General features: G+C 30.2%; 3 protein-coding genes across 3 annotated transcripts; all 3 read right to left on the reverse strand.

The window, feature by feature from the left end:
* Positions 1–8,763: 8,763 nt before the first annotated feature.
* On the reverse strand, positions 8,764–10,629 carry LOC145325393 (carbohydrate sulfotransferase 1-like). The gene is made up of 3 exons (XM_080168383.1): positions 10,505–10,629; positions 9,258–9,326; positions 8,764–8,952 (listed from the first exon to the last, which is right to left on the reverse strand). The coding sequence occupies exons 1-3, from the start codon at positions 10,594–10,596 to the stop codon at positions 8,787–8,789; spliced, it is 327 nt and encodes a 108-aa protein (XP_080024509.1). The 5' UTR covers positions 10,597–10,629; the 3' UTR covers positions 8,764–8,786.
* A 517-nt stretch (positions 10,630–11,146) lies between these two features.
* On the reverse strand, positions 11,147–16,105 carry LOC145325666 (carbohydrate sulfotransferase 4-like). Its single transcript, XM_080168619.1, has 8 exons — positions 16,025–16,105; positions 15,628–15,763; positions 15,044–15,179; positions 14,554–14,636; positions 13,632–13,738; positions 12,713–12,787; positions 11,820–11,879; positions 11,147–11,281 (listed from the first exon to the last, which is right to left on the reverse strand). Exons 1-8 carry the CDS (start codon positions 16,103–16,105, stop codon positions 11,147–11,149), a joined length of 813 nt encoding a protein of 270 aa, XP_080024745.1.
* A 1,604-nt stretch (positions 16,106–17,709) lies between these two features.
* Positions 17,710–24,137, reverse strand: LOC145325667 (uncharacterized). The gene is made up of 5 exons (XM_080168621.1): positions 24,030–24,137; positions 22,167–22,360; positions 21,855–21,937; positions 19,526–19,577; positions 17,710–17,780 (listed from the first exon to the last, which is right to left on the reverse strand). Exons 1-5 carry the CDS (start codon positions 24,047–24,049, stop codon positions 17,710–17,712), a joined length of 420 nt encoding a protein of 139 aa, XP_080024747.1. The 5' UTR covers positions 24,050–24,137.
* Positions 24,138–27,761: the final 3,624 nt, after the last annotated feature.

Here is a 27,761-nt window from a genome sequence, read left to right on the forward strand (position 1 = left end):
GAAACTTAACTAATAGTTACAATCTTATATCTTTCTTACATGGTTAATTAGACAGTTGTCCGCAAACACGTAAATTAAAATAAAACATAATTCTATGATTTGTTGGCAATTTCTAATAAACTATGGAAGATATATATATATGTGGTTTAGAACCGGTTTTATTTTTATGATTATTAACTGTAAAGCAAACTAAAATAACTGGCATTTTAATACTTATCAAGTAAACTTTAAAAATGATTGTTAAATTTTGTAAAAAAAAATATTCCTTTGTTTATTGTATTGTTTATATTTAGATCATGTTAAAATTATTTATTATTTTAAGAATTATATTTTTTCTTTGTTAATTTTCTCTCTCTAGATTTTAATCTTTACCAGTGAAACTCAATTATGATATTTTAAAAGATAAAAATTATGTTATTATTATTTTTCATCAAATGCTTAATCTAAAATATTTTACATAAAAAGTTATTATATGTACACAAAATTTTATATTAATCTACTTAAAAACAATTGGATCTACTGCAGTTCACGGTAAAATATTGCTGTTAAGCAATATTTCCAAAAATCTATGAATTTTAAAGGCTGCTAGCTGCCAAACGGCTGAACATACAGATCATGCCCGCACACTGTTTTAAGCGGCATAAGAAGGTCTACAAATAATCTGGAATAGCCATAAATCAATAATGCACAATTATCTCGCAGTGCAGAGAAATGCGCGAAAAATACCTATTTTACGCGTTTTTTCTTCAGTGATGATTTCCCTGTGCATCATTGGATCTTAGCTATTCCAGATTATTTGTAGGCCTTCTTATGCCGCTTAAATTAGTGTGCGGGTATGATCTGTACGCTCAGCCGTTTGACAGCTAGCAGCCTTTAAATTCATAGATTTTTGGAAATATTGCTTACCAGCAATATTTTACCGTGAACTGCAGTAGATCCAAATAATTTACCTCATTTCAAAAATTTATATTGAAACCATATTTTCTATCTACTTAAGTAAACCCGTTTATTTGTAAGAGAACTGTTGCTCCAAATAGTAGCATGCCTTATTCTTTTTAACTGAAAAAAAAACAACGAAAGTAAAAATATATTTCATAAACTTTTATAACAGTTTCGCGATGGATATTGGACAATGGCAATTAAATTATAATCTATTTCTTCATTGTATTTTAACAACCTACTTATGACACAAGAAAATACAGGGGAATATTAATTTATCGCTCATTGTCATATCCTTACAAATCTTCTCAAAACAGCACGTTTTTTTTATGTTGGTTTGTTCCTTAAGATCTCGATAATGACTGAACCACGTAAGTTCCCCATTTCATGGAAGCTTTGGAAAGTTTCTAGCCATTTCCCCCTGAGAATTTAAGATACCTCTAGACGCAAGGAATACAGCCGCTAGTTATTTAAAAAAATGAGAACTGTACCTGATGTAATATTGGTAAAATTAATACAAATCATTCTGTAATTAGTAAAAATTATTTTTAACTTTTTTTTATGAATAAAATATTCAAATTAATCATAGTTATTTCATTTATAAAACAAGGACAATAATATCCAGTCTAGCAGCAGTAACATAGAGCATATTTACATTAAATTAAATACATTTGATCAGGGTTCGGCAGCCGCGCATAAGCCTCAGTTTTAAACCTGCTTGTGGGCAGAAAAAGAAATTTCAGAAAGAAGGATTGTCTGCTAAGGAGCAGTTTTATACATCCAGCTGAATTTTATACTGATAAAATGAAGATTATACTGAGGCTTACACGCGGCTTACGCGCGGCTGCCGACCCAATGCATTTGATTGATTTTAGCCCGTTATTATTTTCTACGTCAATTTTTGTTTTTCCCTATTTTGAAAAAGAATAAAAGTAAAATTTACTTAAATCTTACACCAGATTTTCATTTCCTCTAATAAAGTGAAACGTAAAGGGGGCTAAAATAATGATTTTCCCCTTAACCTACATTACCCCATCCCCTCACCTCCACTGGATGAACGAAGTGACCAATAATGGTGTCAAGCTCAATTTGACCCCTATCATAATATCCACGTATATTCTACATCCATTAGTGATTAGGGCTAGGGGGTGAAGTATGTACAAAGTAATTTAGAATGTAATTATTTGCTGGGAAAATTAAGTTAATCCCTACCATAGCAGTTAGGTCTACAAACGAATGTCTGTATACTACTTTATCTAAGGCACTAATATCCATTTTTTATTGCAAAGTTACTCTATAATTTTACTTTGTTTGTTTGTCCTGTTAGACTATAACACCACAGAAGATGATTAAAGTCTCTCCACAGATTATGACGTCATACAATAGAATAACCAATGAGAGGCCAGTATAAATTTTACAATCGGTCAATTACAGACGAAGCCCAATCTGTCTCACATTTGAGCAAGACAATTCCCTTTTCTTTTGAAGAGATTTTCTTCCCCCCTTCCCTTTTTCTTTTCCCTTTGTATGACGTCATATAGGAATCGTCTTGCTCAAAATTGGGACAGATTGGGCTTTGTCTCAATTACAGTATATACTGGCCTCTCATTGGCTATTCGATCGTATGACGTCATAATCTGTAGAGAGACTTTAATCATCTTCACATCACAATGTAAATGTTATATACTTTGCTGCTGTTCTGGATGTTCTTGGGTTCTTTTTAAGTAAGTGTAAGTAAAGATCTATTGATAAAGTATTCGGTTATATGGAGATTCAAATAACAGTTGAGCTACCGTTTCTATAACTCACTTTATCTGCCTGTAAGGGGGAATGTTTATGTTTTGATTGCTGTTTAAAAAAAAGCCTCATAGAGAAAACAAAAAAGTAGGGTTGAAGGCAGTTTAGTTCTAACAAAGAATTATATAAAAAGATTTGCGCTGCTTAAAGTTCTTTTGTGGCTCTAACTACTTGGTGAGTAAATGGTCTTTAAAGTAATCCTATTTATGGTACACAACTGGAATACAATTAACTAACTATTACTACAAATATTTACACATTAGTTTCTAAACGCAAAGTATAACATTCTTTTTTTTTCTATATTCATTGTACAACTTTTTTTTTAAAACGAATGAGTTATATGTAAAGATTGTTTAATAAAAATCTGTTATTGTTTGGCTCCGATTAAATATTTAGTTTCTGTATGTAAGTAGAGCCAAATGTTTCCTTTAGAAACAATTTCAGGGCCCATTCCGACAAATTTATGGCCGTGGATTATATTGCTGGAAGGAAGGGATGGTTAAACTTTAATTTTTCGTATAGTATTACGAAGCTACTTTTCTGATAACTATAACTATATGGCATTATAATTTGTCTCCATGTTATTAGTTATTTATCACATCCTATTATAGTCAGCTTTCCGCGGATATTTAATTGTAAATTTTTAAAATTTCAAAAGTTTTGTTAGCCCCGAGATAGCTGTAGGCCCTGTCTGTAATACGATGCTCTAACTGATTTTTTAGTATGGCTGAGAGTGAGAACCAGTTTTATACAGCTGTAATTAATCGGTTTTGTAGCGATTTCTTGCATCGTATTATAAACAGTTTTCAGCGGATATAGAATGTACAATTATGAGATTAAAACCAGTTTTTTAGCTCCGAGGTGCCGAAAGCTGGATATAATACGATGCAAGACATAGTTTTTTTCGTATGAATGAGAACCGGTTCCTATCCATCGGATTCAAATGAATACGAGAAATATTTTTATACAGATATGAAATACCTTTACCTGGATTACATTCTTTAAATTAAAGTTAAAGCCCTCAGCTCTTTTTTAGAGAGCGTAGCTACTTTAAGAGTCTGACATTTGTTGCGTGTTTTAAGAAATAAAAAAATGCCCAAATACAACTTATATTATCTAAATAGCGTTATTTTTAGTTGAACATGTTCCTATGTAGTAGTTGACTGATCAACCAAATGCCAAACAGTCGACAAAAAATGTTAAAGTTGTATGTCACTACCAACATATTTTTTATTGGATATAAAATTCCTTGTTATCTCTCTCCCTATTCGTTCTAATTTATTTCATGTCTTTACACAAAAGTATTGCTTCCTGAACACCAAATTTTAGAAAATTCTTATTATTGTCTAAAAATATTATATGTTTATAATATTACCGGCACTTAAACGCTTTAAAGAGGTAAGGTTATGTGTTATAAAACTGCATTCTTCTAAAGGAAAGTCATATCTGTGGAGTGGTTAAGTCGTTTTTTTTTCGGTAGATACAGGTAGACATACACTCGCACAAATACAGACATCCAGTTAGTTTCAAATAGGGATGTTTTAAGAAGTAATCTCACATTAATAACAAGGATTATTTTCTGTTTTAAATGAACATATCTCTTTGTAATAATGTAATTTTCTCAGATTTATTCACAAAACTTTGATTACTTTTTTGAGAATACGTCATCCGCTATGAGTTGCAGAAATTTCGTCGGCCGTAACAGCAAAAACAATCAGCAACCGCAGTTAAGGGTTGGGCCGGATATCCGTGCATTTTCAATATCTGGCCGGAGACAGGATATTTAAACTATCCGGGTATCGGATATCCGGCTGATTTTTAATTCCCCGTTATCCGGCCGTATATACGGTAATTTGCCGGATATCGAACGTTTACCAGATATCCGGCCCAACCCTATCGCAGTTACCAATATTGCTGCTGATAGCGGATGATTAGCTGACCTACGTCAACTGTTTAATGATATTCCGGAGTTTTTTTTTCCAGCCCCTATTAGATCTAAAAAGCGGCTAAAGAGCAATTCAATTAAAGGCAAACTCAAAGAAAATGAAAAAGATTAGAATACTATGTTTTAACACGCAGCTATACTGGAATATAAAAGCATTTCGGTAACAGCAAATATACTGTTTTTAAAAATTCTTCAGTAAAATTCCCCTACCATAAATGTAGAGGACAAGAAAAACTTATAACTTTCAAACTTAAACAAAGCATTTGATGATTTGAAGTTAAAAGTTATGAGGTCAAAATATATTATAAACTTTTATGATAGAAAAGTTTTATTGCATTTGCTTTACAAACTTTTCAAACAAAGAAGTTAAAAAGACACTCAAATAAATTGTCTTGTATGGCTTAAGTTCAAAAGTTATTAATATCCACTGGATTAGAACCGGTACCAAGCAATACTGAAAATCATGTATAGAATCGTATTAAATACATACATTAATATATTTTTTTTTTAAATCATATGATTCATACCACTTTGGTTAGCCCGGGCCTTCGGCCCCTCGAGATAAAATTTTTTTGATCATAATTTTCATTTAATATCTACTGAAAGCTGTATATAATATGATGCGCTAAATAATAATTCTCGTTGAAAAGGTACAACATTGTATTGTAGAAATGTTAAAATTCAAATTTTGACGCTGCTTTTGTTATCAATATAAGACTATATCAACTTTATTCTATCGTTACATTTACGACACAGATTTCTCAATTCCTTCTTCTATGGTCCAACGGAGGTCATTTGATCTTTTTCTAGGGTGCAGCAAAATCCACGATTGTATTTTTGACAAAAAGTTGGTTTGTTTTTGTTAATGTGATCAATAGGTTTTCCTAGTAGCCTCTAGGGGCGTAGACATAACTAAAAACTAAAGAAGCAAATATATTATATGCGATGTCTTATATTTCAATAATTGCTTATAACAAACATGTTATCTAGGAAAACAAATATAGACAAGTAAGCAAACAAACAAAACAAACATACAGGAACGACAATGTCCATAATAAGCACAGAAAAAATAGAAAAATGTCATAAAACATAACAAGTCAAATAGGAGTCGTTGATTATAAATAAATAAAAACACAGAAGACCATCAAAGCAGCCGAGTAAATTAAACAACATTCTCTCTATGACTTTATATTTTGATAGATAGACAAAATAAGTAATAGTTATTTTTCGCAACGTATTATAGACACTCACAGCTTTCCGCGGATTTTAAAAGGAAAAATGTTAAAGACCGAAGGGTCGAAGGCCGGTCATACAAAACTGGTATTAATTTTATGATGTAAAAAAATATTCGTATAAAATTGTCTGTAATGCAATGCAATACATGATTTTTCAGTAATGCTGAGAACCGGTTCTTCTCTATAGGATATTTATTGGTTTCGAAGCTATACTGGAATGTGTAATTTTTAAAACTGGCCATCTTTCTCACTTGGCAGCCAAGTAGTTTATACTCTCTCATGGGAAGGGAGGAAAGAAATAGAAATTAATAGAATATGTTAATTCATTTTATTAAAATGACCTATATAATAAAAATCTAAAAGCGTAAGACATAATTTATATAAAGGGTGTTTAAAAAAAAACAATCGCTTACAATTTGAACCACCATAAGTACTACAAATCTTGGAGATAGACCCCATAATGTTTAGAGTTTTTGATGGGGCATATAAAGACCTTTCTATAGACGCCCTAACTAGATTTCTAACTCAATCCTTACCAATTTGGCATAAAAAAGACAGACCCATTCAACATTGAGGCATGACGGCATTGTCTATTTCTAGTTCTGGCTAATTGCCAGGTCTTTCTTTTTGAAGCCAAATTGTTAAGGTGTCTATAGAAAGGTCTTTACATGTCACATCAAACTTTATGGGGTATATCTACAAGATTTCAAGTACTTAAGACGGTTTTTTTTTTAAAAACACACAAACATTTCTTAATTTATAATAAAATATGCACTTTCGGCGCAGTGCAAATTTCTCTGCAAGGGCTAGTTCTTAAGCTGTAAAGCTCTGGATGGGTCAGTAGATTCAAAATACAATATTGCTTTCTCATTGTCATTGCTTGGACATGAATTGTATTATTTTGATTAGTTTTGGACCAAAACTGTAAGGTTTATATTGAAAAAAGTGAAGCGATTGGTTTTTTTTTCAACACCTTTTATGTATTGTGTCTAAATCAATCAAAATATTTTGCAATTGATAAAAATAAAATATGTTTTTGCCTTTAATATTTTTTTGTATTTTTACGCACGTTCTTTTTTGTCTGTTATTTTTGTAGAAATAGTGTTTGTTGACAAAATAAGTAATGACATATTACAACCAAAATTAGCTACAGGGTGTTTGGTAGAAATAATTGTAGTAGCGCAGCTACTCTATAAACAAAACAAGTCCAAACAAACTTCAACCTCCGTATTATTTGGTTCTTACACCAGATTTTCATGTTCTTTAACAAAATGTACCTTGTAGGATAATAAATATCGATCTTGAGTTTTTTGGTCTTCTTATCGTTAATAAACAGAATGAAGTTGTGAATTTAAATGATTTAATTTGTGCCAAATTTCTTTGAAGTGGGCAAAAACTAGTTCTAAAATTTAAAAGATTTCACTTGGAACAGAGTTTATTAGAAATATTTTGTATCACCTTTTGTTGTACATACATACATATATATTATATAGTTAATATTTGTAGAGTAGAATGAAGGACAAAACAAACAGAGGAAAAAATGTATTTTTACCATTTTCAGAACAATGTATTGTTGCACCAATTATAATAGAAAATATGTTTTTCATAAGGCTTGATAAAAACAAGGTTGATAACTTCCATACGTACCAGAGCACAAAACATTTTCAAGTAGAAAATTTCAACAAATATAAAAATGTAATCATTTGGGCATACTTAAATGTAAAAAAGGGTATTAAATACGATTCAGAAAGTCAGGATTTCACAGTTGGATAATTTTAATTTTGTTTCTGATAAGAATCTTTTGATTATATATTTTTAACGCGAAGCTTTCCTATGACTAGGGTAGGTCCGTCTATCCGTCCGTAACGGTTAGAAAAATTCGTTGATTTAGACATGTTAGAATTGTCCTATCGATTTCAAATTTTACATGATGGTTCTTTTAACAGTTATAGATACGATTAGTATTTTATAACCGTTACCAGCAAGTTCGCAGGTCGTTTACAGCATGATGATTTTAATTTTTTTGCAACTACTTTAGGTATATTATAATTATCATCTGCATATAATTTTGAAATAATGATTCCTAGGTCAAACAAGGTACAATATTACAAAGCAAGGCATATTATCAAACCCTAAAATTGAAAGTTTGTTCTATTATTGTATCCTGTATTTACGCAATTTTGCAAAAAAATGTATGTACAATTTTGTTTAGACTTACAAATCAATTTTCTGGTTATTAAGTTCTGACACTCTACAAGGGTTATTATTCGTTTGTGTATAAATTTTTGGCAGATTTCATACGTTTTTATAAATATTCATGCTCTAAATAAATTAAAAAACATAAAGAAATTTATTAACAACTAGAATAAAAATATTAAATAAACATTTTCTAAAAATTTACAAACACTATATCTTTTAAAGATCTAAATACAAAATCATTTTTAAAGCATAGTGTCTGTTATGATCGAACTGTTAGGGTTGTTGGAGACAAAGGACATCCAAGCTTTTTTGGGTGGGTTTCATAGGTTTTAGGGGGTTTATCTTATATATTTTTTGAAATATTGAATCAGGGTGGGGGGGATTATGGGGTTTCTATGAGACCCATGGGATTATCCCCCAATTGCCATTATTTTAATACTAAAAGACTCTTAAATTTACCAGAGTCATAAAGTTCTAAAATGTCGTCTTTTATTAAATAACATTTGAAAACGTATTTTTATGGAGTTTAAAAGAAAAGGATAAGAAAAGAAAGAAGACAAAGTAACCATAAAACTTATACTAAAGGATTAATTGTTTTTAAGTTTCAATAAAAAAATACAAATGGACATAAAGACAGAAACTCTTACTACTTCTTTCATATATGTAGCAGATTATTCATTAGTTTTAGGTAATATTGCAGTTAAATTTTGTGGTAGAACCCAATGTTTTGATGGCCACAGAGTCCATGAATCCATGGTGACTGATTTCGTAGGAATTGTTGAAATTAATTGGTCTGAGGAATTAAAATGCACATAGCCAAGTGTATTCATCATTTCACTAAAAGAAAAAGAAATAAAAAGTCATGGGATAGTTTTAGGCTATTTTTTACCCCTACCCTTCTTGAAGCAAACGCCAAAAATTAATCTTATAATTTATTCATAACATTAATCAGAAATCTCTGGGGATAAGACAATGCTGCTAAATTGATATACATCCCCAATTTAAAATATTTGTTGAAAAGTGTGGACACTTAAAATAAAATAAGGTAGTGATAAAACTTTGGTGTAGTGTAGAATGTTCGCTCAGGGCCTCAACCCAGGTATTACTATACAAATTTCTGCCTATCTATAAAAATATGAAACCTGCACTGGTCTTGTATGTAGGTAACATTCTCAAAGGAGAGCACCTTTTTCCATTTGTAGGCAACTTTTCTAAATAAAAATAATTTTTTTGGGTTAAGCTTTCTTGAACGGGCCATCTGAAACTTACGAAACACAATCTTGACTGCAAATTCTACACAGTGCGTTTGAAGGTGCTTTGACTTTTGTGTCAGAACCTATATTGGGACATAGTGCATTTCATTACCCTAGGTTAGGTAACTTCATTTCACTTTTCAATGAAATCTAAAATGCAGTCGTTTTTGAGAAAATTAGATTTAAAATTTCAAGTTCAATTTTAATCCACTAGGAGTTACCGCATAATCATGACAAGAAAAGCAAAGATTATTCATTTAAAATTTTGAACAAGTTTGCTTTTATAAAGTTCTTTATAAAACCACTCCTTAGGTGAGTTGATCCATGGCCATTTTTATCAGTTGCTTTGCTAAGGTCACGAAAATTCAGCCTTAAATAAATCATATATAAAAAGGTTTTATGACAGACTTTATAAAAGCAAAGTTGTTCAAAATTAAAAGGAGTTAAAACTATTGATATCATGCCCTTGACATAGCCGCAGTTGAAAACATTTTTAAAATTCTCTAGTATGAAAAATCTACATAGTGGTTCTGTACTCGTATCACTGCTCCGGCTGAAAGAAAAGCCAACTTGTTACCATTTACGCTAGATTGGAAAGATATTTATGTTGATTAAATATTCAATCAAGTTATGTCAATTTAACCTCAACTTGACTTTAAAACAGTGTTTGATAATGAAAATATAAGTTAATGATGAGTTTACATTAAGACCAGGTATCTTAAGAGATAAGACAATGACCGATAAATTGATATACACCCCTTGCTTATTAACCCTGCGGGGCCAATTACCTAACCTCTGGGGCAATCACCTAACCCAATATAACCTAACCTAACCTAAATTAACCTATAAAAAGCCATTTTAAAAATACGACGAATCGCCCCTTATGGGGCGATGTTACGAAAGGGACTATTCCCAAAAATTGCTTATTCTGTAGACTAAAAATATTGGTTGAAAAGTTGTGACATTACTTATTAAATCAAGGTTCAATAATTGTCAAAAAGTTTTGAGCTAATGTAATTATAAAACTTTGGATACCAGTGTAATTTACAGTTCGATGTCTCCTATATCAATAGTTTTAATTGTGGGGAAAGAAAGGAATGTAAATCAAAAATGAAACTGAATGAACAAAAATATACCTAGAATCTCTAATTGTAGTGTAAGTATCAATCAAACTTATTGGCTGGAATCCTTTTCTTCCCCTGGTATGATGTAGCACGTAGTTGCTCATTTTTCTCCAGTATTTGTTGATTGGTAGTCCCAAAAATCTAGAAAATTTTTAAGTAGCATCGCTCATGGATAGAAACAAATTCTAAAAAACTACCTTTTTTGATAAGATTAGAATAAGAGGGGGAGTAGTTAGTTTTTTACCCCGTGACTTACTCTTGCAGGGCTACCCAGTACCCAATATAACCTAACCTAAGAGGGGCTTTCTGAAGGCAAGACATGGAATTATACATAAACTATATAATTAGACATCATTCTCTGGTAGCAGCCGAGATAATCTTATTTCTCCAATATAATTAAATCAAAACAAAAAAAAGAATAGATTGTTAAAAAAAATCTTTACAAAAATGTTCGGCATCTATCCTAAAAAAAACAGCACAGAAAATCACGGAGGGGCATTTGAAATAAAAGTTATACTCCTAAAGCATAAACCAGTTTAAAAATATTTTTGGTAAGGAATATAATCAACCTATTTTTATCTAATATTGCCATGTGAACTTCTGCTACAAGAGTTCTTGTGATTATTCCCCTTGCAAAAGGAATCAATTAATGTTCTAGCTTTGTTTAAAAAATAATCTGTCAACTTGCCTAAGTAAAGATTTAAGAATATCTGCTGGTCTTTCTGCCATGTCTTCGTATCTGACCAGCAACAGGCGGTCAGGATACTTCATCTCCAGTTCGAATGCTACCTGAAAATAAGGATAACAACATCCATAAAAAGCAATGCACAAAAAAATCATGGATAAGAAGACAGACAAGGAGAGTTAAAGATCATTTGTTAAAATTAAGTATATTGAGAGAAAATCATGATTATTTTGGATGATGACTGACAACTGACGGTCTTAGTAAATTACACAATGGCTACTGAAAATGACAGGAAATTAAAAAAAATACCTGTCCTTTTAATTCTGAAAATAAAAATCGCTTGGAACAACGGGCAATTTAATTTTGATACTGTAATCCAAAAATTGCATTTCAAATTATAGAGTAGCTTCGCTACTAATACGGATGAAAACATCCATAACAAAATCAGAGAGACAAACAAATTTTATATTTATCATTATTTAGAATATCAAAGGAATCATCATGAAAAGTTTGCAATCAATAGGACAATTCTAACATACCAAAATTAACAATGAAAAACTATCTTTTACTTACTGATTGTAATTCTAGAAAAGCTTCGCTTTTAACAATAGGGATAACATCAAAACGCTTTCTACAACAAACCTTGACGTCACTGAGAACATTGTCACAGTTCACCCTAATGTCCCCGCAGTCCTGCAGATACTAGAAAAAATAATACAACTTAAAACTAAGGGCACTTAAGGAAGGGGGAGAAGTAAAACAATTTTTTGGTTGGGGTTATTGTTTTACAGGCGTGATATCTCTTGGGAGGGCGCAGGTAACCTCCTCAAAAACAATTATAAAACTACCATACACCTATATGAAGCTTCACTGTATAGGATAACCATAACGGTCCAGCAGTAAGCATACACACAGACAGAAGACAAAAATATATAATTTTGATAAAAGTGTAGCTTTTCTATAATTAGGGTCGGTCCGTACGTCCGTCCGAGACGGATAGATTTTTTTTGTTTATTTAGACATGTTAGAATTGTCCTATCGATTTCAAACTCTGCATGGTGATTCATGTAGTAGTTAGGTACGATTTAGAAGGCGTAGCAACTCTAATCATTACCAGAATGTCTGTACGTCCATTTTAAACATGTTTATTTTTCTACTTTTCTAACAACAAATTTCTATGTGATCTAACTATCCGATTGATTTGATTTTTGGTATTGATTCCTTGGACAACAAAGTACCATATTATAAGCAAAGCAACTCTATAATCAAGTCCTAAAAATGTAAGTATGTCCATAAACATTATCCTGTATCAAGCAGTTTTTCAACAAATTTACTTACAATTTTGCTTCGACTCTAATACATTTATATTCTGATTATTCAGTTCTGACACTATACAAGTGTTAATGTCCGTTTGTCCTACCGTTTCAGTGCTTCGCTTTTATGGATGGTGTCATCCTTGTTTTTATATACAAATTAGCATTGCAAAATTTTAACCAACATAATGTAACTTAATGAATATATAATTTTTTAAAAACCTGGCAAAAGATTGCAACATTCCCTTGCTCACGGGATTTGAACACCCCTCGGGGATCTCTTACCAACTGGATTACCTAAACATAATCTTAAACAAAACAAGAATAATAATATTCATAAGGTCGGGTAGTACTTGCCTTGCATTGTAAATTTGCTCATCTTATAAGATTCATTAACATGCAAAAAGGTTTTTATTGTTATTTTAATTTTTTTTCCAATGTTCGAAATTTAAAAAAATGTTTTTCTATAATTTTCAATGTTTGTTTACGTTTTTTAATATTTGTAAATGTTTTTTTTCTTCTAGTGCTCCATATAAAAAATGAATATTTCCTAATGTAGAGTAGCAATGCATGATCCACAATTAAGAAAAAAAATGAATGTCAATTAGGTACCAAGGTGCTAAGGTTGTGATGCATAGACCCTAGTTATAGGAATGCTTCGCTTAGAATTATTAAAGGTTAAGCTTTTATATCTGTTTTCATTCTTGTTAAAAGCGAAGCTTTTCTATAATTTGGGTAGGTTTGTACGTCCGTCCGTCCGGAACGGATTGCTTTTTGCGTTAAATTAGGCATGTTAGAATTGTCCTATTGGTTTCACGGAGATACCTGTAGTTAGGTACCGTACCAACTCTATTATCGTTACCAGAATGTCCGTACGTTCATTAAAAAAATTTTTGGAATACTGATTTCTAGGACAACAAAATACAATATTATAAGCGGAGCATATCTATAATCAAGTCTTAAATTTAAGTATTTCCTTAAACCTTATCCTGAATTTAATCAGTTTTTCAACAAATTTACTTTCAATTTTGTTTCGACTATTAGACATTTATATCATTATATGACACTCTACAAGTGTTAATGTTTGTTTCAGAGCTTTGCTTTTATGTTTGTTATTATACTTGTTAACTGAAAAGATTACCTTCAAATTAAGATCTTTATTCTGCAATAGTTGTTCAGTTTCTTCTAATCTTAACCTTACTGTCTTGATCAATTTTATTGGTTGAATTCTGTATAACAATTTAGTTACTATTAAAGTATTGTTAGATTTAGGTTGCTAACATGAACCTCTTTTATTGGTCAGTTCGTTCATTTAGAAGTAAGAAGGGGATGGGGTGGATACCTATCGTTGTTTCAGCCAGCTGGGGGTATCACGTTATTAGAGTAAATCTGGTTCAACGTCCAAGCAATAATAAATCGATTATAGCAGGCCTAATAATCAATTCTACAAAAAATCACGAAACCTTTGGAAGTGAGGTGGGGGTATATCTTGTTTTTTTCATTTAACTGAAGAGGGTTGGGTAAGAAGGGGAGGATAAAGGGATGGGGGTTGTGGGGAAGTTTTCCTTCCGATTATAGTAACTATTCCTGCAAATATCTGTAAGAAATTCAGGATTCAAACATAAGAACTTAGGGGCATATTGCATACATGAATTAAAGGATTGTTTCAATTTTCCTTCATAACTCTATAAATATATACAAAATATGTCAATATGTACTACAAATTTAAACTGCCACAGAGACTAATTATACCAAGAATATACTACAGTTTCAAAGTACAAGAGTATATAACCACTGAAACACTGCTTCTAGAAGTTGAATTAGTATTGAGAATAAAATCTCTTTGTTTCGTATATTTTAATCAATTAGACAACTTTGAAAACAAATTGTAATAATGAAGAAAGATATCGGACCCTGAATTAGCCTTTTATATTTTTTATTGTTTTATGAACAACAATAAATGCTTTTCCAATTAAATGGGAAGGTTCATAAAACTATGCCTCCCCTCATATTTGAAAAGTAAAAATATTGTGTTTTTAAATTATGTAAAAAGGCCTGTTGACATATCCTTTCCTTGAAATATTGAAAGAAAGGTGTTGTACTTTCATCAAAGTTGCAGCTAAATATATCCTTCAGAAGGTCGATCCTAAAATAAATTTTAAACACATTTTGTTAGAAATAGCGAATATACATTTAAAAAAATGATTGCAATGTTTTGACACTTTAAATCTAACTAAAAACAATTGCTTGAATGCAGAATGTGTATTGGTGACATTTTAAGACTTGATTTTAGAGAAACTTCGTTTTTAAAAAGTTAACTTTCAAATAAACCTATAGACTTTCCGATAATAATTATAAAGTTGTACCTAACTTTTACAGGAATAATGGTTTTAAGTTTAAAATCGATAGGATTATTCAAATTTTGTCAGAAAGACAGACGGACGACCCTAATTATAAGTTTCGATTTTAATAATTAAACAAAATTATATTTTCTTTAAAAAGTAGGGACACTTATTTTGAAATGCAACACTTTTGTTAATTTGAAAAAGAGACCTGTCTAAAGAAGGCGGAGGTTTAGTGCTATTTGGGTAGGTATCATAGTATTGCAAGGGTTCAAAAGAATAGAATGTTCCAGGAAAGGTATCCAACATGTCCCCGAGAAATGATGATCCACTCCTCCATGTTGTGGCTGAACAAAATTTTCCAGATAATTCAAATGATAATCTGTTAGTAATTCCTTTTTTGGCGCAGCTGTTGCCAACGCGCAAATTAGCGCTTTCACATAAAGTGGCTTGTTGAGCACTCCCACTCTTCTTGTTTAAATTAAATTTAGTTGGCTTAGAGTCTTGCGTTTTTTTTTTGCTTCGGGTAAGGTTAGGTTTGTTAATTTTGGAAACTGGAAAGTTAGTGCAGGGTTAGTGCACCGTAGATATAAACCCTGCATGGAATAGACATAAATTTCACCAACCTTTAGTTTCAATATATTTCAAAAGCCAGTGATTAAATGTCAGTTTATTTCAAAGCACTTGCAAATTACTTCGAAGATTTAGAGGGTTGAAATCATCTATTAATATCATGAAAATAAGGTTACAATATCATCATAAAATTAATATACACTTAAAAATAAAATAATTTACCTATAAGAACATGTTTAGATTGTTTATTATCCAGAATATCTCCCGCCAATTTTCTCCTTACTGAGTAAATCTCACTTCTGTTGGTCCAATCAAAGGTGAATACATCTGCATTGTTTCTGCAATGTATTATGTCCTTCTTAAAAATGTAGTCCAAAATATGTTAATCAAATCTATTTCTGTAAAAATAGGAAAGAAAAAATATATTTTTACAAACTAAATTTTTATTTTCACTAGTCGCTACGCCCATAGAGGCCTCTAGGAGAAGGGGGGAAGTCGGCCCGTCCATTTTAAATCTTAGTTTTAAGAATAAATAGTATTTTTTGAGAGGGGTTAATTTTTTTAGGTGGCAATTTTTCTTGGGAGGGTTGTGGTACCATCCCCCATAAGAGTTATATACCTTCCATGACCTATGAAAAGCAAAATTATAAAGAAGAACCATATCGGTATATGGGTAAGCAATATCCTTCGGTACAGACATAATTACGAAATATATTGGACTGTATAAAGTTTTTGCTTTTTCAAATGCCATATCCTGTTTTTCACTGTGTAATGTCTACAGTGTAAATACTAAAACGTGCATATAGACAAGTGAACGTACAGACACACACTAATTATAGAGTAGCATAGTTACTAAGAAGGATAACTATTCCTGTGATCAAACCACCAACTTCTGCCACCTAGCTCTGCATCTAAAGCATTGTAGGATAGGTTTCTGGATTAATTAAAGATTAAGTTTTTTAGGATCTTTACCGACTCAATTATGTATTTTGTTGAATTCTGCCTTATGTAACTTAAAAATTTTTGCTAAAAAAATCATAATGGATCATAATATTTCACAAAAAACATAATTTGCTCCAAACATTGACTAGTTAAAATAATGTTAATTTGGTTATTTTTTGTTAGAACAAATGATTTCATATATTGTTTGAAAGTAGCGCAGCAATAATATACGAAATGAAAGTTCAGATTCTTAAAAATCCTACTGAAGTTCAAGGAAGGGTGTACAATGTACATACACAATTAAAAATAGTGATTATAACACCACCGACACCAAAAATATCTTTATTCCAAATAGGCACCCCCAACGGAATAAAAATTCCCTAAAGAAGAAAAAAGTTATTGGCTTTAACAAATATGGTATTTTTTCTCACACATTTGGGGTTTAAAAATATATTTCTAAGGCAAAGACCTTAGAGCCTAAGGACTAAGTTGCTGGACTTAAGAACATATTAATCTTGCCTAAAAGTAAAAAACTCCTCTTTGGTGAACTCAGTTGTATTTTCAAATTTTTTAATGTATTCTTGTATAAAGGTTGGAGCTTCTTTAAATGGATCTTCTATTGCTATTCCCTCTGAAAATAAGGATAATTATGTATTGAGCGAAGAAACTCAATATCAATAATAGAAGGTATGTATTAACAAAAAACATACGTAAAAGATACCACAAAAATACGCTAGTGAATTAATTAAGTACAACTACATGCAAAATAGTTACAGAGCAGCTTTGCCACTAAGAATATTTACCATCTTTAAGTCTCTTGAATTCTTTTAACGCCTGTTTGGCCAATTTTTTCTTTTCTCTCTTTTGCAATAAAGATTCCTGGGACAAACAATTATTTCAATAATAAAATAAATCATATAACATATAAATTTAAATTATGGCTTTTAAGTAGCGAAGATTGCATTGAGATTAATGTTTTTTATATTTGTTTAATGTTAAAGAATATTTTTCAATAATTTAAAAATACCATCATTCCATCCTTTTGTCTGTTGGAAACTCTAGTTTTTTCTCTCTTAATTTTGCAAAATATTTATTCAGTTGATGTGTCCATGGTCCCTAATTTCAGACCTGTGTTTTTAACATTTAGTTAAAAAACTGTAATTATATGTACGTAATCATGGGCAAAGATATCCTTTAAAAATGAATTTAAAAATAGCAAAAAAAGCCTGATAATAATTTGCTGCAAAATTAAGAACAATATAAATAAAAAATAGTTGATACATATAACTACCGTACAACATTACTTAGTCTAATATATTGATGAAATAACAGTAGTAGAGTTTAAAATTGTTTATATAGTAATCAATTAATTATTTCCTTAGCCATTTTCTTTCCAATGTTCAACATCTCTTTCAATTCAGTTTCTGCTTGCCCTAAAAAAATACGTTATTAAGTTACTTTTTAAAACATTTTGTAAGATTTATTTCAATGCTATTAACCCTCCCCTGTAATCCATTTTTCCTTTCAGTACAAAGGAGATGAGAACTGCATATATTAGTCAATTCATTAGCAAGAATAAAAGCTAACAGTTATTTATCGCATTATAAACAGATTTCCGCGGATATAAAATGTACAATTATAAGATTAAAACTAGTTTGGTTAGCCCTGAGATGCGATACTATACATGATTTTTCAGTGAATCGGTTCTTATCCACCGGATTTTAGTCTAGTTCGAAGTCATACTGGAATAGTTATTTCTCGCAGCGTATTATAAACAGCTTTCTGCGGATATAGAATTTACAATTATAAGATTAAAACCAGTTTTTTCAGCCCCGAGGTGCCGAAGGGACTGGCAAAAAAACTGGTTTTAATCTTATGATTGTATATTTTTATATTCGTAGAACGCTGGATATAATACGATGCTAGACCAGGGATAAGGGATAGGAAACCTGGCCATAAATTAGGTCCCGGCCTAGTTTTGAATGGGATATTGCAACTTTTACCATTTCCTAAGTAAATGACGTTACTGGAGGCAGCTCCAAATTAGCTATCACTCTAAACCAAAAAGGATCGGCTTTTTTTGTATCAACCGATAAACAAATGGAGGCAGGCTATGTAAAAATCTTGGCATTTTTAGAAGCAGACAATTCTAGAAAAAATAATGATTTGTCTGCAACTAAAAAATAAATAGATATGGTGTTCATATTAGCTTAATTATTAAATCTGCTCAGAGTTAAACATTAAAAAAGGACCATATAGAAAAAACAAAATAGAGGGATTATTTTTTGGAAAGCGGGTAGCTTCGATTTTTTATTTGGTAGTTTATAAATTAAATGCTGTATTTTGAATTTTAAAAATTTTATACGAATTGATACAACATCTAAACCTCAATATTTGTACTTTACCATATACAGTACAAATCTATCATTACATAATAGTATCCAAAGAACTTGATAGAATGCTACCCAAGTGCTTATTTATTTATTTAATATATTGAATTTTAATTAGCAATGATATTTTCAAATAAAATTTTTACTCAATAATAAAAATGCAAATAATACAACCTAAAATCTGACAGAGGGAAACACAACAATAGCTTTCTGAAAATTCAAATTACCAAAGTAAAAGATAAAAAATTTTGGTAGAAAAAAAAACACCATAACGTGATTTTACCAAAAGCCATTAATATATTGGTTTATAAAAAGTTCAATTTTTACTTTAGACTAGCTACTCGATTTTATTCTATTTCATTAGCAATGATAAGGAACTAATGCACCATCCCATAACTATTTTTTAGGCCTAGGCTTGTAACAGGCCTGAAATAATATTTTCCTACGTTTCCCATCCCTTATCCATGTGCCAGACATAGTTTTTGCGTATGGATGAGAACCTGTTCCTATCCACCGGATTCGAATGAATACGAGAATAGTTATTTCTTGCATCGTGTTATAAACGGCTCTCTGCTGATATAGAATGTACAATTATGAGATCAAAACTAGTTTTTTTAGCCCCGAGGTGCCGAAGGCACCGGCTAAAAAAACTGGTTTAAATCTTATGATTGTACATTTTTATATTCGTAGAAAGCTGGATATTATACGATGCTATATATAGTTTTTTCGTATGGATGAGAACCGGTTCCTATCCACCGGATTCGAATGAATACGAAAAAAAATGATACCTGAAATCTTAACTTTACTAAGAGCACCATTTCTTGCTCTTGTTAATATCTCCTGAAGGAAGTGAATCAGTTATCAAAATTGCAAAGAAGGTGTATCAACTTTTTTTTTATGGCTAGCCGGTTCTTTTAGTAAGTAGTAGATGTAAAATTTTTCATAGAATTCAGATATGCAATCGGTTTTTTTGTAGACCTCTTATTTTTTAAGTAATTTAAGTTTTTAAAAAAAAATAATTAAGTCGGTTTTAAGGTACTAAAACGCAACAAAATAAAAGAAGAAAATGGCCAGTAAGAACAAAAATAGTAAGATCTTTAATTTGACACCTTACTTTTAAAATTCTGTTGAGTAATTATTGAAAAAATCTATTTTTTTAACCTCGGTTTAATAAAAACTTTAGACCTAAATATTTTCTCAAACAGACATAAAAAACATGGGTTCATATATACCTTTAGAATCAGAAAAATATTATGAATCCATTGTAAGCAAAATTGAAAAAAAGTAAAAAAATTAAAAAATATAAAAATGGCCAATTGTATTTTTTGTTCTGGCAACAATATCGTCTTCCCTTTTTTACCCCCTCTTTACCCCCTCTATACCCCCTTCCCATTTTTATACCCAATTCAAAAGTTAAGACGTTGCCTGTACAATATAATATGATATTTTCATATAATTCCTTTTATTGTAGTTTATATACTATATTGTAAACTTTTTTTTTCAATTTTGCTTACAATGGATTCGTAATATTTTTCTGATTCTAAAGGTATATATGAACCCATATTTTTTTACTTGTGAAATGATAAAATTGAGTTCAAAGTTTTTATTCTCGTGGGTTTAAAAAAATCGATTTTTTCAATAATTACCTGACAGAATTGAAAAAGTAAGGTGTCAAATTAAAGATCTTACTATTTTTGTTCATAATGGCCATTTTCTTTCTTTTTTTTGTTGCATTTTAGTACCTTAAAATCGACTTAATTTTTTTTTTTTAAACTTAAATTACTTAAAAAATAAGAGGTCTACAAAAAAACCGATTGCATATCTGAATTCTATGAAAAATTTTACATCTACTACTTACTAAAAGGACCGGCTAGCTATAAAAAAAAAGTTGATACAACTTCTTTATGAGCTCGCTTATAAAGGGTGAGCAAAAAAAAATGCGTACCTTTTTAAAATTCTAATTGCGCGGCTTGTGTTAATGGTAGAAAAATACTACGTATACCGTTAGAACCGCTAAAAAGTCTATTTTTAGGAAATATAAAAACGATTCCAGTGCTACGCATAGCTTAGGAGCTACGTGTTAAAATGTCCCAACTGACTTAAAACTTGACTTGCGAGTAAATTTTGGGACATTTTACCATCTGGCTCCTAGATTATTTGTAGCACAGGAACCGTTCTTATATTTCCAAAAAATAGAGTTTATAGCGGTTCTAACGGTATGCGTAACACAAGCGCAATTTGAAATTAAAAAATGTAGGTATCTCTTTTTGCAAAATATCTTCTCTAATTTTTAGTTATATTTTAAAATTTACTCGCAAGTCAAGTTTTACATCAGTTAAGACATTTTAATGTGTAACTCCTAAACTATGCGTAGCACAGGAATCGTTCTTATATTTCCAAAAAATAGACTTCTTAGCGGTTCTAACGGTATGCGTAACATTTTTCTACTATTAACACAAGCCGCGCAATTCGAATTAAAAAAGGTACGCATTTTTTTTTACTCGCCCTTTACATGTCTTTAATACAAACAAATTCGATATATTTCATTATCATTAGTATGTTATACCCATCAAATCAAATTTATTAATTCAGTTTATGGATTCTTGACATAAGCAATGCGTTTAACATTCACCATTTTTTCTCATCAAACTTTTCTATAATAAGAGATGTTGGTATGTACCTTCTCTTATCTTTAAGAAAATATTTATATTAAAAGTGTCAAAAATATATTCAATTGGTATGCTACTTTTATGATGTCGACATCTTTTTTTTAAGCAATAGTTTCTTCCCTGACCTCTCGGTGAGATAGCTTTAACCGTCACGAGCTTTACCAAAAAGTACATCCAATTCAGACCAGAGTCTTCTGAGATCTAAGCTTTGGACAAAAAAAACCTTACTACTTTATATTATAGGATGGTTTTCAAATGCTTATTTCAATACAGATTATGCAAACAACGAAATTAATTCGAAAAATCACGAAACCTATACATGATTTTAGCTGTTGTTGGAGGGCAAAAGTTATAAAATTGATGACCTTTTTATCTGCCCCCCCCCCCCCTCAATAGTATTTTAGATTTATTTCACTTGTTGGCTATACTTTACTCCTGATTTCAATACCTTTAATTTCAGAGAAGCTTCATCTTGAAACATTTTACTTTCGTTTCTGCTTGCTTCATTCATCAACTTCTTTTTAACCAAAGCTAGAAAATAATCAATGCCAGATTTCTTATGTACTATTTTTCCATATTCTTATATTCATTAAATTGAATAATTAATGGTCTTTATGATTTGTTAATTTATGTTAAAAAGCTTTTTTATGTCTTGATCTTTAAGTTAAAATATACATACTTTTGTCTCTCTAAAACCACGTCGCTCTTCTAACGTAAGTGGCATCTGATTGTACTTTAACTTTTAACAAATTTCTTTTACCTGGAACCCAAATCTGATTGGACTTTTCTTTAAGAGTTGACTTTTTCTTTGCTTTTAATATTTCTATGCCGGCATGTTCCTTATTCAACTTTTTAGCTTTCTTTGTTGCTGGCTTATTCTCAACTTGATGTTCCTCTTTCTTTGGACTTGGATGTTCTTGTCTATCTGGTTTGTGTTCTTTCACAATGAGTATTCTAATGAAATAATTACATTCTTAAAAAAGATTTAGGAATAGTCCCTTTTTTGGCAACGCCCCTAAAGGAGCGATTCGTCGTCTTTTTAAAATGGCTTTTTATAGGTTATTTTAGGTTATATTGGGTTAGGTGATTGCCCCACAGGGTTAGGCAAATGGTCCCGCAGAGTTAGAGCCCCCCGCAGGGGCTAGAAATAGTAGAAAAGCTACTGTGAAAAATACGAAGAATCGCCCCTGAAGGTGCGTTGCCACGAAAGGGACTTTACCCAAAGATTTTAGCTTCATTCAAAGCAAAGATCAACAAATGAAATTGTGAAACATACCAACATCCTTATACGATGTGTCTGTCTGTTTATCTAGCTATCTCGCTAACTACTGAAGCGATATGATTCTCCTTTACATCGTATCTTCTCATAGGTCCTGGGAAGGTTTATAGCTATTTTGGGGGAAGGTACCACAAACTTTCCAAAAGAAATAACCAAAAGTTCCAAAAAAAAAAAGTCCCGCTAGTGGGCACCATTTTATGACTATGACTGGGTTTACCTTTTCTTTTTAAAATCGATTTCAAACTTTTCATGGTGATTCCTTTAGTAGTTAGGTACGATTTAGAAAGCATAGCAACTCTATAATCATTACCAGAATGACCATACGTCCATTTTAAACATGTTGATTTTTTTAACTTTTTTAACTACAGATTTTATGTGATCTAATTATCCGATTGATCTTATTTTTGGTATATTGATTCCTGGGACAACAAAGTATAATGTTATAAGCGAAGCAACTCTATAATCAAGACCTAAAAATGTAAGTATGTCCATAAACATTATCCTGTATCAAGCAGTTTTTCAACAAATTTACTTACAATTTTGCTTTTCATCTCTTATACATTTATATTCTGATTATTCAGTTCTAAAACTCTGCAAGTGTTAATGTCCGTTTGTCCTACCGTTTCAGTGCTTCGCTTTTATGGATGTTGTCATCCTTGTTAAAACTAAAATTGAAAGTGGGAGAGGGAGTTAATTCTCCCTTTTCCCCAAATTAGAACAAATATTGACCATGCTAAAAATACTTAGATAATGCTTATTTAACATATGTAGACGTGCTTAATTTTATAAACATGAATAAATTTACCTGATCGTTCTAGGAATCAATATTTATAAATAAAGTAAATATAATATTTATCTCATCTATAATAGTTTTTCAAATTATATAAAGTATTTCTTTAAAACACCTTTACATTGCATTGGTAAGGGAATATTCACAAGTACATATCCTAAAGCAGCCCACATATATCTATCTATTTTCATCTATCTATCTGAGATGGGTTTTTGAGTCCAGAATGCCGCGTTTTTTCGACATTTAAACAGAGTATACAACTATTTATTTAATTATTTCGCTTTTGTTGGTACGGCTTTTATAGAAGAAAAATAAATAATCTTAAATCCATTTTTTGCTGTATATTAATTAATGCATCTTTTTAGAGCTTTATTAGACATTATAAAATGGCTAAGATAATAATTTTAAAATTTTGAATTTCTAAGTTGTATACTCTGTTAATATCCTACGAGGCATTTTCATAATAATGATTGATTGACGGAAGACGACAGGTCTAAAAAATGTCGGAAAAACGCGGCATTCTGGACTCAAAAACCCATCTCTGTATATCTAACCTTTTGAATGGTACATTCATATTTTCTTCTTCTTCTAAGTTGAAAAACAAAACGTATAAGTTTATGAACGTAGCAAATATGAAAATCAAATACGTAAATTTCTTCACCTTTGAATAGTTTTTAGGGTTTATTTCAGGTATTAGTATAACTTACAAAAAAGGTTATAGAAGGTTTATTTAGACATATATTTTAAGATTATTAAAATCAAAACATTATCCATTAAAGAAACAACTTATTTAATCATTTATGTACTTTTGAAAAAGCAATATTGTAAATAAAAACGATATCGGTTCAGCTGTTAGCGAAATCTTTCGTACATCCTGTTACTTTTATATCAGGAATAAAAATTAAATACTATCTTTTCAATGGGAATATATTTATTTATAGAGTAACTGCACTCCAAATAGCATTCTTGATGTAAAGTCATTGCTCATAACGTAAGAAATAAACCCTTCCTTTAAAGACATATTTGTAGACTATAACCTTTAATTCTTTCACTGAAGATTTGCCATGATTATTTAATTTAAAAAATCACATATCATTTCACTGTTAAATTTATAAATAATTAATATTGACTGGAAGATAGGTCAGTAACTAAAAAAATTGAAAAATTGAATATTTTTTTTTATAATTTTTCATGGACAGATGCCTAAGGTAAATTTACCATATATTTGAATTTAAAACTATTGATTTAAAGCAATATATTTAGACCGCCATGGTTCTAGTTTACTTTAATTTAAAGAGTGAGAGGTCAATACACAAAAACTCTAAAAAAATGGATTTTAAGAATTTTTTTTTCCATCCAGGTTTTATAAAAAAAATAGTGGCAATATTACTACTTGAATAAGTAAATATTGATTTGATGAATTTTTGTCCAATTTAACTAATTAATTCATACTTCACTATATGAGTAAAATGGTATAATTAAAATTTAGCTTTTTCTCCCCTGGGTCTTTTCCAATATTATTGAACAAATTGAGACTTGACATATGGACTTACAAATCATATTTTATAAGAAAAAAAACAGCTGTTTATAATATATTAGCGTAGAAATTAAAAATCAAAGAAGGTTTTTATAGAATAGTTATTTCTCGCATCGTATTATAAACGGCTTTCCGCGGATATAGAATGTACAATTATAAGATTAAAACCAGTTTTTTAGCTCCTAGGTGCCGTAGGCACGGGCTAAAAAAAGCTGGTTTTAATCTTATGATTGTACATTTTTATATTCGTAGAAAGCCGTTTATAATACGATGCTAGACATAGTTTTTTCGTATGGATGAGAACCGGTTCCTATCCACCGGATTCGAATGAATACGAGAAAAAAAATTATATGAGTGGCCAACGTTTTGTAAAACATGTTTTCACCTTCGTTGGCTTAAAACTTATGTGACTTTTATTAATTCTTGATTAGGTTGTACAAACTAGCAGTAGTAATCTTTCCATTCCACCAATATTTTTATTCTACAGAAGGGCTAATTTTGTTTACTATAAATGGAGATGTTCATAAATTTATCGTTCATCCCTTAAGACCTGATTAAATAATTATCTTTTATGTATTCATTCGAATCCGGTGGATAGAAACCGGTTCTCATCCATACGAAAAAACTATGTCTAGCATCGTATTACATCCAGTTTTCTACGAATATAGAAATGTAAAATCATAAGATTAAAAACAGTTTTTTTAGCCCGTGCCTTCGGCATCTCTTATAATTGTACATTCTATATCCGCGGAAAGCTGTTTATAATACGATGCGAGAAATAACTATACTTTCATCCTTTAGAATATTGGTTTCTTTCATGGTTGTTATTATATGATTCGAGAACACGTATACATACAACAGCACTGCGAATTTTAAAAGAAAAAAAGTTGACCCTCAAAATTTCACCTTAAAGTGATACTTTTCTAATAGTTTATAGTCCACTAACTCGTAAGCAGTAAGAATTCAAATCCATTAAGTCCCTTCTAGCGAGATATTGGCAACTTTTTGCACACATTTTCGCAAACGGCAATTATTTCCTTTATTTGAAGTTTTGGATAATAACATTTTCATAAAAGTTTTCTGTAATAATCATTTAAGATCCATTGTTGAGAAAAAATAACTGAAAAAATGTGTTTCCATGCAAAATAAGCTTAAAATCTAATGATTTTAAATATTTGCGATTTAATGGTAAAAAAGAATATCTTTTGCTTTTTGATAGCCTGAATATGTTTAATTTTGTTTTTTTATATAATCTATTATTTGAAAAGACATGCATATTCTTGCAGATTTAAAAAAAAAATTTAAAAAATCAAAAATGGAAATTAATCAAAATTTATCTATAGCCTTTGAAAAATACTTTTGATATTTGTAACCTATATAATCAATAAAATCAATGAAAAATAAAAAAGTTTTATAAAACAAACTTTTGGAAAAGGTTTAAGATAACTTCATAAAATTAGCATTTAAGTAGGATATTTTTCTTGTCTATTTTAAAAATGCAAATTAAACATAGTTAACGAATATTTAATTAGCAAGAATAGTAATAAAATATTTCAATAACTACTTAAACCTTTTTGTGGCTATGTTATTTATTTAAACAGAAAATCTATTTTGTCAGAATTATAAAAATAATGAAATATTTTCAAACAAGCTTGCAAAATAAACGTAATTTTATCAAACTTCCTCACAGTTTTCTGAAGATATTGTTGTAAAATATTAATTATTAAAATAAAATCTTTAATTTACAATGTTTAAAACACCTAAAAGTAAATTCTAAGCAAAATTAGATTTATTCTCTAGATTTAGAGTAGCTGCGCTACTTAAAAAACATCTAGTATTGAAACCTACAGCTGATCAAAAATCAATAGTCATAAATTGGTGGTTTACAGATATCTAAAAATATATATACACCTTACAGATTTATTTTTAAGATGGAATGTAAAGTATATTATACGAGATGTCATTTAGTCAAATTTTAAACAAAATAATTTTCATTAATTCATTAACAAAAAATAATGTTATAAATTTAAACTCACAAAGAGACTATTGTGTATTTTAATATTATGTTCTTTCTGCAATTTGATTCAAAACAAACTTTTTCTCTCATTCAAGTCAGGGATGAGTTTAGTACCAAAAAAAATAAAACAAGTTGAAATATTTTTGATTTAATTTGATATTATTGTATAATATTTTCTTTTATATATAATTTAAGAAATATATTTATAAAATATTTACCTGTCATAAAGACGACATATAAAAACAACATCCTTATAAGGAAATTAAAATCTATTTACAAAATTTTCAAATTCATTTTATGCTTAAGAAGGGACGAGAAGGAATTGAAATTCAACATTAACTTGTTATTTTACTTGTATATTTATCATATTTGTTTACAGTTTATTGGTAAAGTTTGGTAATACTTTATTTCGAGTCTATGCCATTGTGCAGAGGAGATAAAATAATACCCCACCCCCCTACCCAAATTAAAATTTTGCATTTAACATAATTTTTGAAACCGACATTAAAGTAGAATATTTTATTTTAATTATCTATCTCCTAGAATAATTGAATTTCAATCGATATATGCTTTTTAAAAGCGAAACTTTTCTATAATTAGGGTCGGTCCGTCCGAGACAGATAGCTTTTTTTGTTATTTTAGGCATGTTAGAATTGTCTTATCGATTTCAAACTTTGCATGTTGATTCCTGTAGTAGTTAGGTGCGATTTAGAAAGCGTAACAAAACAACTC

This window comes from Acartia tonsa, chromosome 8 (assembly GCF_053477335.1).
Source record: "Acartia tonsa isolate MP-2025a chromosome 8, ASM5347733v1, whole genome shotgun sequence".
In the NCBI taxonomy this organism is placed as follows: domain Eukaryota; kingdom Metazoa; phylum Arthropoda; class Copepoda; order Calanoida; family Acartiidae; genus Acartia; species Acartia tonsa.

Bases quoted from the DNA above. Each gene is read 5' to 3' on its own strand.
- LOC145325393 (XM_080168383.1), bottom strand. From the start codon at position 10,596: ATGAGCAACTACGTGCTACATCATACCAGGGGAAGAAAAGGATTCCAG. The intron at 9,327-10,504 runs GTATATTTTTGT...ATTTTTATTTAG, and splicing joins ACTACAATTAGAGATTCTAG to AAAAGTTGCCTACAAATGGA. The intron at 8,953-9,257 runs GTTTCATATTTT...TTTTTCTTTTAG, and splicing joins TACATACAAGACCAGTGCAG to TGAAATGATGAATACACTTG.
- LOC145325666 (XM_080168619.1), bottom strand. From the start codon at position 16,105: ATGTCTGTACCGAAGGATATTGCTTACCCATATACCGATATGGTTCTT. The intron at 15,764-16,024 runs GTATATAACTCT...TACATTTTTAAG, and splicing joins CTTTTCATAGGTCATGGAAG to AAGGACATAATACATTGCAG. The intron at 11,880-12,712 runs GTTTTTAAAAAA...TATTTTTTCTAG, and splicing joins ATGTTGCAATCTTTTGCCAG to TATCTGCAGGACTGCGGGGA.
- LOC145325667 (XM_080168621.1), bottom strand. From the start codon at position 24,049: ATGAATGTACCATTCAAAAG. The intron at 21,938-22,166 runs GTAAAAGAAATT...ATTATTTTCTAG, and splicing joins CAATCAGATTTGGGTTCCAG to CTTTGGTTAAAAAGAAGTTG. The intron at 17,781-19,525 runs GTATCATTTTTT...GTATTTTTTTAG, and splicing joins TAGTAAAGTTAAGATTTCAG to GGCAAGCAGAAACTGAATTG.